Here is an 18,973-nt window from a genome sequence, read left to right as displayed (position 1 = left end):
TCTATAATCGACTTGAAACTTTCACGAATCTCACATTTTCTCAACCAAACAAACATAAACGATTACACTAAAAATTAGTGAACATTTTCCAATCACTTAACCGCGAGTCGTCGGGTCAGTTTGATCTGCTGCTTGGAGTCTACTTTAATATTTCACGTTTGTTTCTAAAGGCATTGTTTATACATTAAATCACGTACTCCTGGAATGATCCCTTTCTCTCAATTGCGCCTTGAATTGATCGGTAAATTCTGCTTCGATTCGTTTCATGCCGTCTCTCGATAAGAGAATTACTATTACACCGACGAACACTGAACGTAAATCGTAAACGATCCAGAGAAACTCATGCGGAATTGATGCTCCTTATAGAAATAGGTGATTCAATTTGACAACAGTCTTCGTAGATCGTAACAGATCGGATCGATTTTCGTCCGCGTCAATCGAAATCTCCCAGAAAAAAGAATGTTCAATGGTAATCCAAGTAATAAGGATGGCACCATAAATGTTACGTTCGGTACAAAAGCGTGATACATAAAAAAGGAATACAAAATCGTACGATTAGTAGCATCGCAAGAAACCCAATGCTTTCTCGACCTCGGTATAAATGTGTAAAAGCTAAAACCGCTGGAATTTTTATTTAATTCCTCTTTATAACCAACACTGCTTAATTTATCGTTAAGCACGTGATGCAAGGTTTACATACATCTATACATATATGTGTGTATGTATATATTCACGTATATATAACGTTTAAGTAGGATTCGTTGCGATGTTTTTTTTTGTTTTTTTATTTAAGAAATCCTGACGCGTGTGTGTCATTCGGTATTAGGTAATACAAAAAACATCTTTAAAACGTGAACTTTGATCGCGTGTGTAAAACGCTAAATACAAAGATATATCTACGGTCAATGTAACGCATTGTTTCAATAATTGTTCGCGATGGTCTAAAGTCGCAAACACTGGTCGAAAGATTAGAAATTACAATCGTATCGTTCAGGCAATGTTTCGAGATAGAAATTCGTTTGAGATCGTTCAGGCTCTCACAGCCTTTTCATAGGTTCGTACAGATACGATCGTTAGAGGCTTCCACGCGTAAGTTATTTCCTCTTGGAAAATGATTTCAATCGTTTGCTAGCATTGCAATTGACTTTATCAAGGTCCCCAGTTCGACTGCTACTACAGAGTCTGATACAGTATAGTGTCAAACTCTCATTGTGATAGTAATACTGCTTTAAACTACAATAATTCCAATACATCTATTATGCCGTACTAATGTTGTAGTCTAGGGTCAGGTTCCTGATACATACTGTGATATATTCTATTGTAGTTGTCAAATATTTTATAATATACTTTATTACAATTCTCCAGTACCTGACGATACAGTAACACTATAACATAGCCCTAGATACTTGACAATGATCCAGTCATTCTGTAATATAACCCTAAATTACCAATTCAAACCTCTTATATAACCAATTTATATGATTGCAAGACAATGAAATCGCATTCCACGTTCAGAAACCTCGATCATATCTGACAGTAAAAATGTCGTTTTTAAATGCATATTAACAATAAATACTGCTTCGTGACATCGTTAAATACGGGATCAAGACAAGATTCGCATTAATTGCGTTACCAAAACCATGGATTTCATCTTTCGAAGTTCAATGTTAGAAAAGGCTGTAGCCTGATCAGTCTAACAAATATGGCCGCCTCTGTTACCAACGAAACTCAATATTTCAAATTAACGTGAAAAAAAAAAATTTAAATGCACTGAATTCCAGTCCAGAAAAACTGTAGGGAGAACAATACTTAGACCTTCAGTTCACCTACCCGCTGTTCTACCGTTCAGCTGTTCAGGCCATAATCAGATTATTTATCTCTAAGCCCACCGTTCAAATTCGTCTACAGTAAGTCTAACAAGGGATGTTCGATCCCCTACTCAGAAATTAAAAAAATTCTTAAACTTTGGGAGTGTGTAGCTCGTGTATAATCAAATTCACGGTAAGGGGTAGAAATTCACCCTCCAAGTATTTGGCTATTTTTTATTTTCTCGTTGTAACTTCGAAACTATACAAAATCGAATTTTTTCTATCGTGTATAGTTTCCAAGTTGCAACAAAAAAATAAAAAATAGTTAAATATTTGAAATTGAATTTCTACCCTTTACGTGGTAGATATCTATATACGCCCTGCGTACCCTCACCCCTTGCAAATCACTTAAGAAAGTGAAAACAAACCAGAACGTGCAACGTGTATTTTTCTCTGTAGGATGACCAAACGATCCACAACAAAAATAACTATCGTAATTCTACGGGAACAAATAAATACTAGTCTGTGTGTCTGACCTAACAAAGACGACCGTTTTCTCTTCTTTGAGTACTCGTTAAACAAGCGCGAGTTTCTTTAGACTTGAGCAGAAACGTACGCCTACGACAAGTCTACGACTGATAGGAATAATTTTGCGCGAATCAACGTGTAACACTGGCTGCATTACATTATATACTGGCCATATAATTAAAGTTACAGAAACATCTGTCCGTTTATAGTCCCATCCAGAGACTTTATTTCGCCTCCGAATAGTCTTCGACGTGGTTCCCGAGTAGATCGTCCCCGAAAGACCATCTCTCGTCACTTGTAATCGATAGAGCTATAATAAATATACGTCATTGGCTAAGATTTTTGGATATCCTCCTTCAACGGTGTGTTCAGTCTTTGATGCTTCGTTACTTGTCACGAATAAAATGCGTCAAAGCGTAAGCGCTCCGTCACGACGAGCAGCGTTTTCTCAACGACAAACTTTCGTCGAGCATATTCGTTCGCTGATAATTTGTTCTTCTTTTTGGAGAACACGTTGAGTTTCTTTTTTTTTTTTTTTGTGCAGCAATTAGTACCATTCTGAGGGTGTGTTTTGTCCCGTGTCGGGCAGCGATCCGCCATAGAACCGGTAAATAGATTGGAAACGAATTCTTTAGCAATAGATTTGTCGAACGATACAACTGTTTTCGTTACTTCCTGGCTCGAACGAGCTTTCTTTTCTTCCGAACGAACAATACTACCATGACGTAGATCCTGTTCGATCCTCGGTCGTTCCTCTCGCGATAGTTCGCGAAGTATCGTATTTGGTTCCGGTATACTGTCTTTTTTTTTTTTATCGCGAGGTAATTCCCATCGAATCGAATTTTTTATGAAATTAGCTTCGTCGGCGATGCAGCGTTTCGAAACATTGGACGTTTTGTTGTTTCGTACAAGTGAATAGTGTCGGAACGACTTGGTCAGGCCTCTGTCTCGCCTTTGTACCTGAGGCGAGCGAAGTCTTCGAAGATTATGTCGTCTTCGCCGTAAGCTTCTCTGCAATCAGGAAGAAACGACGAAAATTTGAATGAGGATACACGCAATGGCAGCGTATCGTCAAAATTTAAGTCGTTTTTTTTTTTTATGTTGAAGGAGTGAACAATGAATGACGTAAAACCAGATGAAACCGAATCGAGTGTGGTAAGCGAAGAAAGTGAATCCAGTGTGGGTGCAAATGTATGATAGACAACTCGCAGAAGGATAGAGATCGTTTAGCAAACTGCATATCGCGCGAAGAAATAGTTTCAAGTAGAAGACAGGAAACATCGTCTCAAAGTAACAAGAATTACCTAACAGATTGCTCGTGGTTCGAGCATCCTTCGATCAGACCTTGACAAATTTCATTTCGCTTTGTAGAACTTCTGCATAATACTAGTCGTCAATGAAAAACTTGAGAAATGGAATGTCTCTCTGCTTTATCTTTATGAACACCGAAATATTTTAAATAAACATTAAAGACTCTATACTGCAGGCAATATGATAACGTAGATTCGATAATTTGTGGTCCACGCGAGCCTTTAACGTTTTCAACTCGTATTTTTGGATCCTTTCCAAAAGTCATCGAAGGTAGAAAAAAAGCAGTGAAATAACTTGACTAATTTTTAAATTTTTTGCTACTTTTAAAAAGGACCCAGCAAAGTGGTTTCAGAGACGTTGAAAACTGTATTTCTTTTTTGCAAGCATAGTGATAATCGATCGTGAAGAGAAAGAAAGATCAGTTCTGGAAGGAATTATTGTTTTTAAAGTTCATATCTCAAAAAAACATTCGTCACTTTCAGATTGAAAAATTAGGGTACGAATTATAGAAATGTCCGATCGAATGAAGATCCGGAATAAGTCGGTATACGTTAATTTTATTCGTCATTTTATTATTGCAATTTAAGTTTTGTCCATCTCTGGTCCGCATCCTGCTTAAATCACGATGCTATATTCCCCTCGACCATATCTTTCTTTCTCCCTGCGATGGAACAGGGGCTTCTAATTGACAAGCAGTACGTTAATTGGTAATTAACGAAGACGAGGGTACGATCGTGTCTAACGCTAGATCACCGACACGGGAAGCAAAAGTTTTGCTTCCAAGAAAACGTTTCGAGCGCTTCTTAATAACATTGGAGCGCCGAATAAGGGACATATTGTCAGCAGTATAGACGTCTGCGACGAATGATTTCGTAGAAACGTTCGACACGTTTTTGATCGACGAGAATAACTCGACAGTACTTAAATATTGACCACGTACGTGTCCAATTGGATGAGGTTCGTGTCGAGCGGTATTTCACCGCTGTCTGCTTTTTGCGTCGGGCTTGGACGCGCGGTGGATGGCGTCGGTTCTTCCTCTTCCGGCTTCGGGTGCATCAGAATGAATGGCAATTCCGCGACTAATTCACTGTAAACGACGTATGAATTACAGTTTAGTATCGTCCGCCTGATTTTCATCCGCAAACTTAAACTCGATGCCAAGAAAATGGTAAAATAATTTTTCTAGCCGTCACGAGCAGTCCCTTTTCATTTATTTAATTATAGAAATTATTAAAACGTTTATATATACAAATAGATCTCTTATAAAATATAGAAGTACATGTACTTATCCAAAGATTTTACCTACAAAGATGATTCTGTATCTGAGTGATCAATTGTTAAAAATTCGCTTGAAAATATAATCAGATTTGTAAAAAATTTAAAAATATAGAATGTGAGACCGTCTGATTTCGTATGATTACAAATTAATAAAGGATGACTAACACCGATGTTCGTTAATATAAATTACCAACGTTTGCAATGCTTTTTTTTCAATTATCGTTGATACGTACACGAGTAAAGGAAATAGTTATGTTCTATATAAAAATATTAGCTCGTTGAAACTTACCCTCCAAGTGCGCCGAGACAAAGTTTCACTTTAACTTTGTACTGTACGATAATCCCAAGGTTCTCGCGTTGCGAAGGATCCACCACACTGTGGAAAAGTACAGTTACCATCGCCGTCCGATTTCTTTTGTAATTTCTCTAATTTCCAAGCGTAGCATGCAACGTGTTAGCGCTACACGACAATTCGTCACAAGAAAAAACATACTCAGCGCGCAAGAGAACAGTACAGCAGAGAAATCATAGGAAAATAGTAGCTAGAACGCGAACTTCAGAAGATACGTATCGGAAACTGAGATTGCAGACAGTGATCAAAGAAATGTGTGCGCTCGCAGCTGTTCTTTCGGGTTGCAGGAGAAGGCTTCAAAAGCGAACGTACCAGCGGAATCATGCTGTTCCGAAAGCAACAAGTACAAAAGCGTCCATTCGAACAAGTAGAAGCGGAGGGATAGGATGATATCGATTTTGTCCAAGCATACACGCTTTGGAATTTGTACGATTCGATGGTTCTCGCAACTGACCACCGCAGCCGAAAGAGGGGTGTCAAATAAATACGAGAAACAAAATTGGATTTTCGTGACAAACGGTGAAATCGTAAAAGCGTCTGGCCTCGTTCGTATTAAATGAATTTACAAATTTTAGGCTACAGAAAATTATAACAAAAAATGTCGGTTATAGTCGTGACTAGTTGTTTATTAATTCCGGTATATATTTTTGACCCACTGAAATCTGATCTCAAATTAATTATTTCGATTAATGGCACGCTACACTTATTAATAAATTTTTTTAATCACGCGATACACCCATATCGAATATGGAACAAGACAAGAATATTTGAGTGCTTTGAATCGAAATTCTCTGTATGTTTTGCGTAAGATTATTATTTAAGCGTTCGTTTCTAAGTCGAGGCTTAAATTATTTGACGATTTCCTCCTCCAGCGGGCTGGTCAAGTGCAACTAGTCCGTTTTTGCCATATCTCTCCACGGATCAACAGCGTTCAGGGTTTCGTAGCAGTGTCAACGAAGCAGAATTGATTCTTCGACGCAACTCTACTATCCAAAGTTTAAATTTCTCTGAATCTACGCTCCGTTAATCAAACGACAAAGGCCAGTCCCCGAAGGCAAAACATTGACTGAGAAACGCAATACTTGGAAGAGAATATTTTATTCCACCGGTGGATGGACTGTAGAACTCCACCTATTCGAACGAAATTTTACTCACTGTCCAATTAAGTTCTGTATATTTGAATTCATTAATCCGAACGTAGGCTCCGGTTATTTGAACAAACAATCAATATTTATATGAACGATCCAATTATACGAACTGTTTGTTTCCCGAGCGTTCGGATAAACAGAGTTCTTCTGTATTTCGAATTTAATGCATTCCATTTTGCAGAAACGATTTCAGAGTTAAACGTAAAAAGAAAACTGAAAGTATGCACAATTTTGTGAAAGGGTACTTATAAATGCATAAAATAAATAATGTTCCTGTAAAATTACTTCTGAAAAAAGGAAAGAATACGTTCTGTTTAAATTTTTGTAGGTACGTTCCCCTCTGAACTCGTGTCAGCAAAATAAAGTATATTAAATTCAATTTATGCAATAAAATGTCTACTTCTAATTATTGCACGTTTAATATCTCCAGAGACTGGCCTAACGGGATACTTGTTCCGTTCTCGTCGCAGTGCAGAAGAAATCGTGTCTAAAAATCAGAGTCGATCAAATTTTATTCGCGAATAAGGAATAAAAATTTTAAATTCGTTCGTAAGCCACCTTTCGTTTACGTTTCGTTTGTAGATTAGAATCCATTGATGGATCTCTTAAACCGATAGGCACGCTAAAAATTAGTTTACAAACGAACCTAGAAACGTTACTTGTTGTCCGTGAACAAAATTTCCCCGACTCTGCCAGAAATACATACTAGAGTGTTCTATCAAGCAGCCAACGCGATGCTTAAAATCTCGCTTTCCGATATCAATACTAAACGTGCCAGTCCGCTAGATTCGTCAGCCATTTCTCCAAAAAAGAAACAATTCGAAATAAGAATGCCTCGGAGCACAGTCGATCGCGTCATTTTTCACGACTCGTCGTCGTCTGTCACTCTGCAGAATTACAGTCGCCATTATCTCGAACTGTACGCGAACATTTGCATAATTCCGCATATTTACCGTTCTAATTCTATCGTTATTGCTCTATTGAAATTAACGACGAAACGTTCCCTAATGTTTGCACGCGCGATACGTTGTAATTTCGCGATACGCGTCATTTGATTGGTTTATCTGCCGATAGAAAACAACGTTCAGCGTCGAAACTGGCGAGCAAAGTGAATTCGGTCTTCGTTTGCCAATTTTGCAATATCCTATCGATTTGTAGCGCGTGCAATAGCTCGAAATTTGGTCGCGAGACCGACATCCACGCTAAAAAAAAAGTTAATATCGTTTTCTGAACGCGAGGATGGGAGAAAAATGCAAAAATTTATTTCGTTACCGTTTTAAATACCAGTTTTTTTTTTTTTTTTTTGACAACTCTTTTCTTTCGTCGAACCGTAAAATTTGTTTTGTAGAAAAGAATTATTGCGTAACTGTAGCCAAGAATTAAATCTTTCTGCTTAAAGATTCTCAAATAATTAACAAGTAACTAGTCTTCGAATTAATAGCAATACGTGTATTTGTCGATTATGTAAATTATATAATTTTAATGTCAATGAATGCAAAGTACGTTTGCAAACGACTCGCTGCGTACGAACGAGCAATGGTGCCATAATTCTGCGAGTGTTCCGTAACAAAGTCTGGTCTGAGCGAAGCAACGAAACGTTCTGAACAAATAGGAGAGCGCAACGCGATCGAATCGATCCACAGAACGAAAGAAAACCCGCGTGTTTCAATTCCGAATATAGCTCCGTAAGCGGAAGAACCGCGCTCACGCAACGAAAGCGAGCAGACAGCCGCTATTTTCGTTCAAGCGGAATATGCTCTTCAAAACAATTAGGGATTTGCGTTTCTGGGGGATTCGGGAGAACGAACCAAATTTCGAGGACAAAACGGATCCTGCGTACAATGGTTACAACAAATTTTTATATCTAGAATATCTGTGCGAATATCTGGCAAATGGATCGATCAAAACTACGCTTTGTTTATCAGTGAGATCGATATAATAAAAATACACGGTTCCATTTTGAGCGTGTGGAATTATTATAGTCTCTGTGCACAATAATTTCATAACAAATTCGACTCCATTGTTGTGTGTTCCCTCTTCGAATCAGACGACTTTTACAATAATTAAAATTATTAAGAATAAAGCTTGTAACGTTGAACTCAATAACAGTGAATGCTTTTAATAAGTCATATCTTAAGATAGAGGAATTTTTAGAACGTCAATTGGCACATATGAATTAACATTAGTACAATTTTTCAAAGTTTATCGCAATTGTTTCGAAAAGAAATTATCAGACTGTCTCCTGGACACAAATGAACGACAATTTTTCAAATAATAAATTGCTTACGACTACACCCACTGTCACCTGAGTTTTAAAATAATTCTTTTGTATGTTTGGCAGTTTGATAAATAACTGCGTAAGGTATTCAATCGCCTCTGATCGCGTTCAATGCGAAAATTTATGATCGAAAGAAGCAAGAGGTCGATAGTAGAAAACTCGTTCGCTTTCTACGTGTCTCTTCCATTTTCAGTTATCCTCCTTCCGAGGGTAACGTTTCAAAGCTTCGCCCAACCCCTACCGTGTCACAGACAGTTCTTCTGTCTAACAATGAAAAAAAGGTCTCGATGGATCTTATTACGCGAGATTAATGACGTGGAAGCGTGCGTGTGAACGAAAAGTCTGGTTCTCTGGGCGAAGGAAGCAGCTTACCCGACTAGTTTCGAGTTTCCGGACTCGTTACACGATGGAATTTCGCTAATACTTTTATAGAAATGCGAAGAATGGTTGTTTATAAGATATTATGACTCGGAACAAAGTGAATTTTCGTACAGAAACAGGATTACGTTCGTTAACGAAAGTTATACGCCATCGTTGTCTTCACAGCTTTCTTTAAAGCACTTCTCAAAGAACGACGTGCCTTTTTTTGTAAAAATGACGTTTAACAAACTACGTCCAATATAAAGCCAAGTTCTGTTAAGATCTGATCAGCGTTAATGTCTTCGTCGAGGTTGGTTTACGAATAATGGTTGCAGTTTACATTTACACCAACAGCCAAGAAGATACTAATCCACGATTCCGAGCATCAAAGTGAAACTTGATAAAGCGGTGGTTGAAATTCTCTTTACGTCTCGAGCACCGAAAGACAAAAGACAGACCTCGAGAGCTTTTTTTACGACTACCGTTCAAAGCAAGATATAGTCCGAGCAGCATAACACTGGAGTTCACTTTGTAGTAGAAATGCACCGTACTGCACGGATCGACAAAAACTGCCCCTGAATGATGCTCACGATAAGAAAGAAATCCGCCTTTTTACTCATAAAATGTGTTTTCACGGTAGCAACGCTATTAGTTTATATAAATTAATGGTAAACATTGTATTACAAATAATCCTTCATCATCGAAGTTAGCCGTATGAGAGTATATACAAATATTTTTCCTATTTTTCTCTTTAAAAACAAGACGATCTATAGTATATCAAGGTTCTTAAATTAAATTTGAACAATGGAATATTACATAAATATAAGTTATCTATCGTCCGACGTAGGATTAGTTTGATTGAAAAATAACAAAATGCTGACGCTTTGAAACGAAATGCTAACTTTGTTGCAAGAAACTGGCCCTTTATTTATATAGAAGTCAGGTAAAAATTAAAACATCCTGAGAAAGAGATGGGTAAAATTCAGAAGAGCAGAACATATTTCGATTACAAAATAAATAAAATGTTGCCCATCCCCGATTCGATGCAGCGATTTCGTTGAAACAAATAATCGAAACGCGTGGAAATATTTGGCTACAAGGTGGCCACCAAAAAGGAGATTCGATAATGTCGAAGTTAACTCGCGAGCCACAGGTTCCTTGGCACACGTGACCGCAATTTCGGGCACACGCAGCTTCGCAACAGAGAAATCGTGATTGCACGCGTGATCAACCGTGCTCGTATAAATAGCGAAAGAGAGAAGGATAGAGAGTGAGAAACAGAGGCACGTACACACAGTACCGATCGAAAGTTTGGGTACAACGTCTGCATAAACAATTATGGTTATCATCAGCGGGATCTTCGGGATAAAGCAAACAAAGACGCTAAAGAGACGTTATCCGAATTGAAATAACATTTATCGAAGTTATTTCGGAATGAATGAATTAGATCAGTAGCGACGCATATGAACAATGTATTCTTTAACAATGAAAAAGATGAGGATAAACATTTCGACGAAAAGAAGAATCAACTTTTTAAATCAGGAGCAAAAACATTGGTGATGGTGATGGAGTTTCAGGTATAAGAAATTGTTCGTTAAATACGCAATTATCCGATATAAACAGTGTGGCGTGACTTATAATATACCGGATACGTTATCGACGAAAAGTTTATTCGAGGAAACCTCTAATTAGAAGTTTTTGAATTATTGGTGTAATTATTATAAGGTTAAGTTGTTACAGGCCTCCTTTTTAATACTCTGGTTCGACTATTTTGTTGTGGTATTCTTCAAAAACTGTATAAAAAATTAATCTAGAAGAATCAGTATGGAATGATATAAATAGGAATGTACAAAAGAGTAACTATGTTTATACAAATGTGTATGGCAGAAAGATTCTACTTATTTCCGACCAGTGCCCCATCGAGGACGCTGAAATTATGCGCAGAAACGATTATGGTGGCGGTAAAGACACCTTGAACTAAGAATTTTGTCCAGAATATAAATCCCCCCGGATGAACAGAAAATAGAAGTTCAACATTCGATCCATGATTGTCAATATAATACGAAAATATAACGCGTCAATACAATTAAATCATTTTTTAAATTAACATTTATAGTATTTATCGGTAATGTGTACAAAAAACTTCTTAATATTGCACTTTTTATTAATTATGGCAAGATTTGAGCTTTGATTTTTTCGTTTTTAAATATTTATAAGATTCAAAAATAACAATAAGTTCATGGGTGTAACTTCAAAAGAATTATAAACAAAATTTATTTACATCTCTCTTTCCGACTGTATCACAGCAATAAAATATCAATATTCTATTTTTACTTGCATTCACAGCAAAATCATTTACGATAATTTATTCAGAATTAAATTTAATAACTTAAAACGCGTTCGAAACGTCATCAAGCGTATCGAACGTCTTGTACACATTTCCCATAAATAATAAAGGCCATCACTGCTGGTCCGAACACTACATCTGGTCGATCACTAGCTTCCGGCTGTAATGCAAACATCATTTCAACCGAACAAGAGAGCAGAAACGAATGAGAAAGATATGGAAACGAGCAGAGAGATTCTGATTGATAAAAAGTATCAGTGAAAAATATGACAGAATTTTTTAACGCGAAACTCGTGCACCCAAACTTTCGTTGCGGCAGGGTGTAAATATATCCAGGCGTGTTGTTGACTTCCATCGACAAGCGGCGGTTTCCTTACAGAGTGCTGGACGCCAGATTGGTGTCCTCGTGTTTGAGCTGGCCGTCGAGGGCAAGCCCCCATTTATTTTTGTTGTTGGCGAGAAGCGGTGTCAGAAAGAACACTTTGCTCAGCGTGAAACCTGGCCCCACCGGGCACCCCTCCCTGACAAACATGTAGCACAAGGGTGAAGGTAAACGTGCCATGGATCTAATATCCGGATTTCGGAACTCCGGTTCATCCGGCACATCCGATCACCAGGGCTGAGTACACATTTAAAATTGGTTTCTGCGTCTTTCTTTAATACCCTTTATTTTCGTCGAGACGTTTGCATTTAGAGTAATTGTTGACTTCTTTGGGAGCGGACTGTACAGCGTTTATTGACTCTTTCTTCCGAGATTCTTGGTAATTGCGAACGGAATTGATTATCGAACGCGTATTGTTGTTTCTGAGAAGGAGAACGCGAAACCTGCGAACTTTCTTGAAATTTTTAAACGGTGGCAGATTTCGCCGTCTCATTTACGAAAATGTACCATCGTAGGGTCGGATAAACCTCTGTGTATGACTTAATTACTATTATATTTATTAACCCGTGAGTACTATGCAAAGGTCCTAGGCATTTGTTTAGAATATGAAAGAAAGATGTGTTGGGAATGTTCTGACAAGTAAATTTTATGCATACTGTTATTTTTAAACAGTACAGTGAGTCCTCGAATTACACAGATTCGTACATACACGGTTATAGTCTTAATTACGCTCTTGTTTATACATATCTTGCATGTGTATATGTATTCACGCATGAAACGTAGTTTCCTTTTCATGAAAGTCGTTAACGGATATTGTTTCGCGTATTAGATAACATTACCGATGCACAGGCAGTACGTACTATCGTTTGCACATTGCCCTTTGTTGTAGAAACAATTACCATTGCTTTTACTTTTTACGTAACTCCATAAAAAATTATCTATGTACATAAAAAAATGGTTCGATCTTCTTCAGTTTGACAAGAGCTGTTCAAGTAACGAAAGAATAGTACCACAGTCCATTAAAAGAAATCTGATCACCTTTTCCCCCTTAACAGCAACCCCAGAAGAATTTATAACGCTTCTGGACGAATTAATCGCATAAATTGAAAACTCACTGTATTTGAAACGAGATTTTATGTTGCATGAACGTCAAAAATTAGGTGCATAGTAGTAACGAATTAATTATCGAATCTGTTTGACCGCGATCTCAAGTTAAAATTCTATCGTTGATTTCGATACGCGGTGAGAAAGAATTTTGAAGATCACAGTTGCGTCAAAATCAACTGGCGACTGATGGCCATTTTTCCCACCATTATAGCATGGCATTTTGCAGTTTGTCACGCAACAGCGTAAATAGCTTCTAAGAAACATAAATTAAATGGTGGAGATTGTAATATTCTTAAATAATGTGTACAAATATGACCATATGGTTTCCTGTTTCTATACTATAATTAATGTCATGCATTCTCTACGCAGTCAACGTAGCCTCTATTAAATATAATTTTCTACGATGTATGATAATATTCTACCATTAACAGGAATACCACATAGAATGAAATTATCGAGTCACGATCCCTGGGTTACGTGTTTTCTACTTTTACATTTTCAACGTCATAATATCCAAATGTAATTTCATGGGATACATTGTCATTACTCGTGATTAAATGACTTCGTCTTAATATTTTAACTTCGTATTTTAAACATACATGTTAAATATTAAATAGAAAATAGAAAAATAAAGAAATTGAATATAATTAGTGGGGCAAAATGATAAGACGTACGTTGAAAACATTTGCAAACGTAAAATGTACATTTACATGTACATTTACGAAGGAACATAGTCCTATGTTTTTGTTCCCAACTGTATCTTGGAAATCTTATTAAACTCGCTGCATATCTCTGTGCAAAAGATGGACATGCGCCTGTAGATTTTCACGAGAAGATTAAATAGAATGGTAGATATAACCAAACGTTACGGTAGGAAGTAAACTTGTTTTGGTGGCCTTCAGCCGCCAATTGACGTTGATCCAACTATAATACTGTTCTCTCGTCAACTCGTTCGACCGGTTCAATCACCTCGACTTAAAGAAGTCATCGCGATGTGTATCAATACCATATCAAAGTTCTACGTATCTGCTCGGGTTTGAATATTCATGAACCTTAAACATTTATCTTCTCCGAACAGCGTGACGAAGAAATTTACGACCTTTAATAATGATCGTCGCAGCGTCGACGTTTGTATCGATTCGTATCGAAACGCGGCAACCCCCCGTCGCGGCCGGTCGAACTATTAAAACGCGTGCACTGAAATTTAACGGTCACCGGTCTCTCCTTGCGATTCCGATGCGCAATAATTGCGTTTGAAATTTAAATTTGGTTGCGATAACTAGGTGTTGGGGGCATACGAGCAAGCTGCCAACGTAAACTCGCCTCGGATTTTAGACTGCAGACGCTGTCGTATCGAACATAAAAAGACAGTCGTGTTTCACTGCGTAGTAAATATAAGATCAAACGAGAAGCTTGAGATCCTGAGAATAAGTGTCCAATTAAAAATTGTCGATCGATTAGTATAAACTTCGAGAACAGAGACTTGGAGGTAACTTTATCGTTTCGAAGTTGATTATCTTGAACTTTTTTGGGAAATTTTTGAGAATCGCTACGAGTATCGTATAATTAAATAGCGATACCGGAGAACCACCCCCAAATCTCGGTGAATCCCGCGACTCGAAATCTCAGCGACCATTCGACTCGACTCGAATCTCGACGGAGACAGAGCGATAATAAGCTACTTGACACGGACACTGACGATCATAAACACACACCCACGCGCCTTTATGCGTGTAAAACACGGAACTTCAGCTTGTGCGTCACACTGCAACACAGACTACGGATATACGGGAGAGGAGGAATTGAGAGACGGTGACAGAGTGATAGAAACAAGGATGTAACAGGGCGTTTCGTTGATCAGCATATCAATCGTGGAAAGACACAGACGTGGAGATAATAGAGAAATAAAGTGAACGGGAGGAAGAGGTTTTGACGGGGGTCAGAAAAAGAGGGACACGTGATCTTTTACAGGGAAAAAGGTAGACCACCACCGATGGAGTACCATATCTATAAAGTCCCCAGCAAAAAAACCATCAAGAAAAATACTGGCATTCCACGTTGGAACGGCGTTCCCATACAATATCGCACTTCGTTTCAGCAATGGTCGCCCGCGAAGACTGCAAACGGGCTTCGATGAGTCGCTACCCCTCGTCGCATAGCGTAATTGAATGCCTTCTCCCGCGCAAAACAGACTCATAAACCGATATGGTTGTCTTGTTGTTCAAAGCTGGACAAACAACGGAATCCAACGATCCGACGAAGGGTGTATTGGTTTGTTCAAAGACGCGACGACGTATCGGGTAAATATTGAAACGGGTGTCGTTTGCTTTGTTCCCAGATATCGAGGATCAAAAATTAATCAAAGTCTGCAAGGTACTTTGGTAACGAATTCTACTTGCACGACGATAGATCAAAATTAAAATATTTTTGAAAAATCACAATTACTTCGTTATTTATAACGCCTCGGACTTCGACGAACGTGCAAGTTTACCCAGCGAAAAAAAGGTGAACGAGACTCTTTTATCGGAACGAACTTTCGAACGAGGATCAAAAAGAAGGAACGATCGAAGCTCATGAATATCAATACACCCCTCTTCGAGCTAGAAAATAATCGCCGAAAGAATGGATCCACTGGAACGCGTCCATTTATATTCGGAACCACGGCGCGCGTTCTTCGATACTTTAAAAACAAATCCTGGGGAATCGCGATAATCTTTCCCCAGGATCGTTTGGCCCGTTTCCAATCTTCGGTCTCCGAAACGTTTGGCAAAGGAAAAAAAAAACAAGAGTACGTCGGTCAATGTTTGAGCACTCACATTGTGCTAGATGCAAGATTGGTGTCCTCGTGCTTAAGCTGACCGTCTAGAGCAAGACCTCGCTTGTCTTTGTTGTCAGCAAGCGTCGGCCTTAGAGAAAAGACCTTGCTCAGGGTGAATCCTGGCGCTACCCCTATACTGTCAGTGCAATCATCTTATTTTCCGTTTCGTCGTGTCACAATATCCTTTTCGGCGTTTATCGCGTTCTATCATTGTACACCCTAGGCGTTAATACTCGATCGGGACAGTATCACATAGTGCGTCACCTTCTTTCAAAACTGTGACTCGAGTTCGATGTCCCGAGATTGAAAATTGCGAGAAAATATGAGGCGAGTGTTTCTAAAACTATTCGAATTGATCCAAAAAGTTAATTATCCAAATATCTTCCACTGCAAATCTAACGGAGATTTCAATGAAATCTAGAAGGGCTAAACTAGATTATACATTTAACTTCAACATCTAATATTATTTCCGTTGCTAATCGAAACCAAAAAAAAACAGGATTACTGGGTCTAGCCATAAGTAAATTGCCTAAAATTAATTAAAATAAAAATGCCCGTTGTCCTTTTGCAAGATTGTGGCCTCGAATACGAACACTCGCCACATTTTCTTCGCCGTGACCGTGTTTCGAAGCGCAGAAACCAGTACAAGGCGATTGTTGACACAAACTACTCGATATAATAGAGATTTTCCCGGGTTGGACGGAAATTTATTACAGGACTTTGCGATTTACGTCTAACCGCGCCAGCGTCGATAGATCTCGAGCGTCCGGTGCCTTGTCACAGTGGCGAATCTATTACTTGTAAATTTTCCAGCGACCCTCTACTTGGGTGTGTGTCTGTGTGTGTGTAAAACACTCGTTCGAGAGCATCGAGCAATTTAGAAAACAGAATATCAATCCATCGACAACGTTGTCGTGAGTGTCCCGTTTTCGCGTAAGAGGATTTTCCATCGAACTAGATACCGTGATCAGGCACGCGATCTCTTGTTCTTTTAACGCAACAAACGAGGTTTGTCCGCGTCGATGACAGGGAACCGGATTCCGTCGCGACGTCTGAACGTTTTCAACCCGAGAATCTACGTCGTACGAGCGTATGGCAGCAAACAGATTCACGAGGAAAATTCAATAAATTGAAATAAGAAGCAACAAAACGGAAAATGTTTAACATTAAATCTATCAAGATGTGACTTTGGACTTCCAAGTTTGAGTAAGCGTAAGATCTGTAAGTAAATTTACATGTACAGTAAGGTTCTCAGAAGAAAAGCCAATCAGTCTTTGTAACTTCTGTGGATTCACCAGTTTGAGACATAGATATTTACTTTTTTTAAATACATAACTACTAAGTCAGACGTCTTGCTGGACACTCGACTCTATAGTCCAAATACCTTAATTGGACATGAATTACGTTAGTTGGTAAGAAGAAACGCAACGATCGCTCTTCGTACGCCCACGGTTCATCCGCGCCATTGCATATGGATCCATTTGCTGCCACGAGTCGTACTGATCATGTTACACGTACTTTATCGCGAGTCTGGGTGATAGAATAGTGAATCGAATAATACTCACTCGCTCTCCGCTTCGGCGACCGTGCATTTGTACTGTGCCGTAGAGAACAGACAGATGTCAGCGAACTGCCTCACGGTCACTTTGATCTTTTTAACAGTCCTGTTGCTATTGTTCGCTATGTGAACGTTCACGGCGATGTTCTCCCCGTGATGGTACAACTCCTTGTCCAATGATGCCTCCAGGTAGAGTTTATTGGGCGACATCACGAATTCTTTGCTGACCTCGACCGAAGGCTGCTCCCCTTGTTTCGATGGCGCGTACATGATCTTTCGTATCGCCAGCCTTACCAGGTCTCTGTAAGTTACAATTTACCACTGTAGATCCTTCCCGATCAACTGGCCTAATATCTAACTCTTCGATACCTAATGTTCGAATAATTTATCCCAAGGAACAAGTAGAAAAGGACTGTCACAGTGTTCCCTAACTGATTTCTAAGCTGACACGTTAACGATCTAACAAGGATCATAGCTAAGCAAGGTGACACTTAACAAGGTGATTGTAACCACAGTTTTATGAATTTAAAAATGTACTTTTAACACGTGTAAGCGTCCATTGAACGTTTGAAATGGACGCAGAGAACAAAGTGTTAAGATACCTATGGTTCACAGCGAAACCAGCTGGTATAATCAACCGGGTGCTCTTCATCTACCAACCGACGAATCAGTCGTAGACCCAAAGAATGGAAGCTATCTGATCACAGAAGTTATACTGTCGAGCGCGATATAATCAAGACTCGTACCGTTTGTGCGGTTTCTCGTCCTGCGTCTCACCTACGAACGCTTTGAATTCGTAGTCGACACCACAGGGTTTGCCAGTGTCTCCTGGTGCAGGTTGCAGCGTCACCGATGCTGGACAGTGCGGTGGCAGCTCGAAGTAAAAAGGGTAGGCATTGCTGCCCAGCTTCTTGATCAGCCTTTCCTGCAACCGTGTAAGCTCCCTTTGTTGGGAACCAGGGACCACGGGGTAGATTTGGTCGGCAGCCAGATAGAGGTCCTTGCGGAACGACAGCCCGAGAACATCCAGGTCCTCCCTGCCGTACTTGAATACGGCCAGAACATGGCCGAAGACCTTGCGATCCTTCACGTAGTCCGGGTCAATCAGCACGACCCCGTCTGTAACGATCGAACAGCGGTCGATGAAGAAATATCGTTAAGTAGCCTTGACGACTGGGGATTAACTAGCCATCGAGCAAATCGAATTTTCCAATTCTCGCGAGACTTTAAAAATATGAAATTGAAACATTTGAAGTATGAATTTGATTAATGTCAGAATCTTCATGTTGAAATCCGTGAATGATACTTTGTGAAATCAATGCGAAAGATCTTTTATGAACAACGAGATCTTACCGATAGGATCAACGTGGGTTATATGATCGACGAAATCTCTTTTCCCAAGGTACACTGTGATCTTTCCATTTAGGCCAGACTTCTTGAAGACTCGAGTAGCTTGCCGTTTGCTGGCACTGTCCACAGTGTCCATCGCGCAAATCTTGGGGCTGACGATGGCCCCTAAATCATTTGAGTCCTCAGCCTCTGAACGCTCCGATTCTGAACTGTCCTGCTGCACAAAACAATTATCGCGAATTATTTTTAATAATTTATTATATTAATATTTTTATTAACAATTTAACGTATACTCTTTTCTTCCTAGGTATTTCTTCGAAAGCGAAGAGTATAATTCTTTTTTACTGC

The 18,973-nt window shown here is 39.0% G+C and overlaps 1 protein-coding gene across 4 annotated transcripts in view; it reads right to left on the bottom strand.

Annotated features, from left to right (window-relative positions):
- Positions 1-598: 598 nt before the first annotated feature.
- Positions 599-18,973, bottom strand: part of Krz (beta-arrestin protein kurtz) — a 42,886-nt gene continuing 24,511 nt past the window's right edge. Inside the window, exons 2-8 of one of the 4 annotated variants that reach the window (XM_076765925.1) lie at positions 18,629-18,842; positions 18,022-18,394; positions 17,283-17,576; positions 15,716-15,853; positions 5,215-5,301; positions 4,588-4,734; positions 599-3,347 (exon numbers count right to left, since the gene is read on the bottom strand). In XM_076765925.1, the coding sequence (XP_076622040.1) occupies positions 3,272-3,347; positions 4,588-4,734; positions 5,215-5,301; positions 15,716-15,853; positions 17,283-17,576; positions 18,022-18,394; positions 18,629-18,761 (1,248 nt within the window). In that variant the 5' untranslated portion in view covers positions 18,762-18,842 and the 3' untranslated portion in view covers positions 599-3,271. Of the gene's footprint in view, positions 3,348-4,587; positions 4,735-5,214; positions 5,302-11,787; positions 11,932-15,715; positions 15,854-17,282; positions 17,577-18,021; positions 18,395-18,628; positions 18,843-18,973 lie in introns of all 4 variants that reach the window. The other 3 variants (XM_076765923.1, XM_076765924.1, XM_076765926.1) reach the window with 3 other exon arrangements.

This window comes from Colletes latitarsis, chromosome 5, assembly GCF_051014445.1.
Source record: "Colletes latitarsis isolate SP2378_abdomen chromosome 5, iyColLati1, whole genome shotgun sequence".
NCBI classification, from domain to species: Eukaryota; Metazoa; Arthropoda; class Insecta; order Hymenoptera; family Colletidae; genus Colletes; species Colletes latitarsis.
This window is presented reverse-complemented; position numbering and strand designations above follow the sequence as displayed.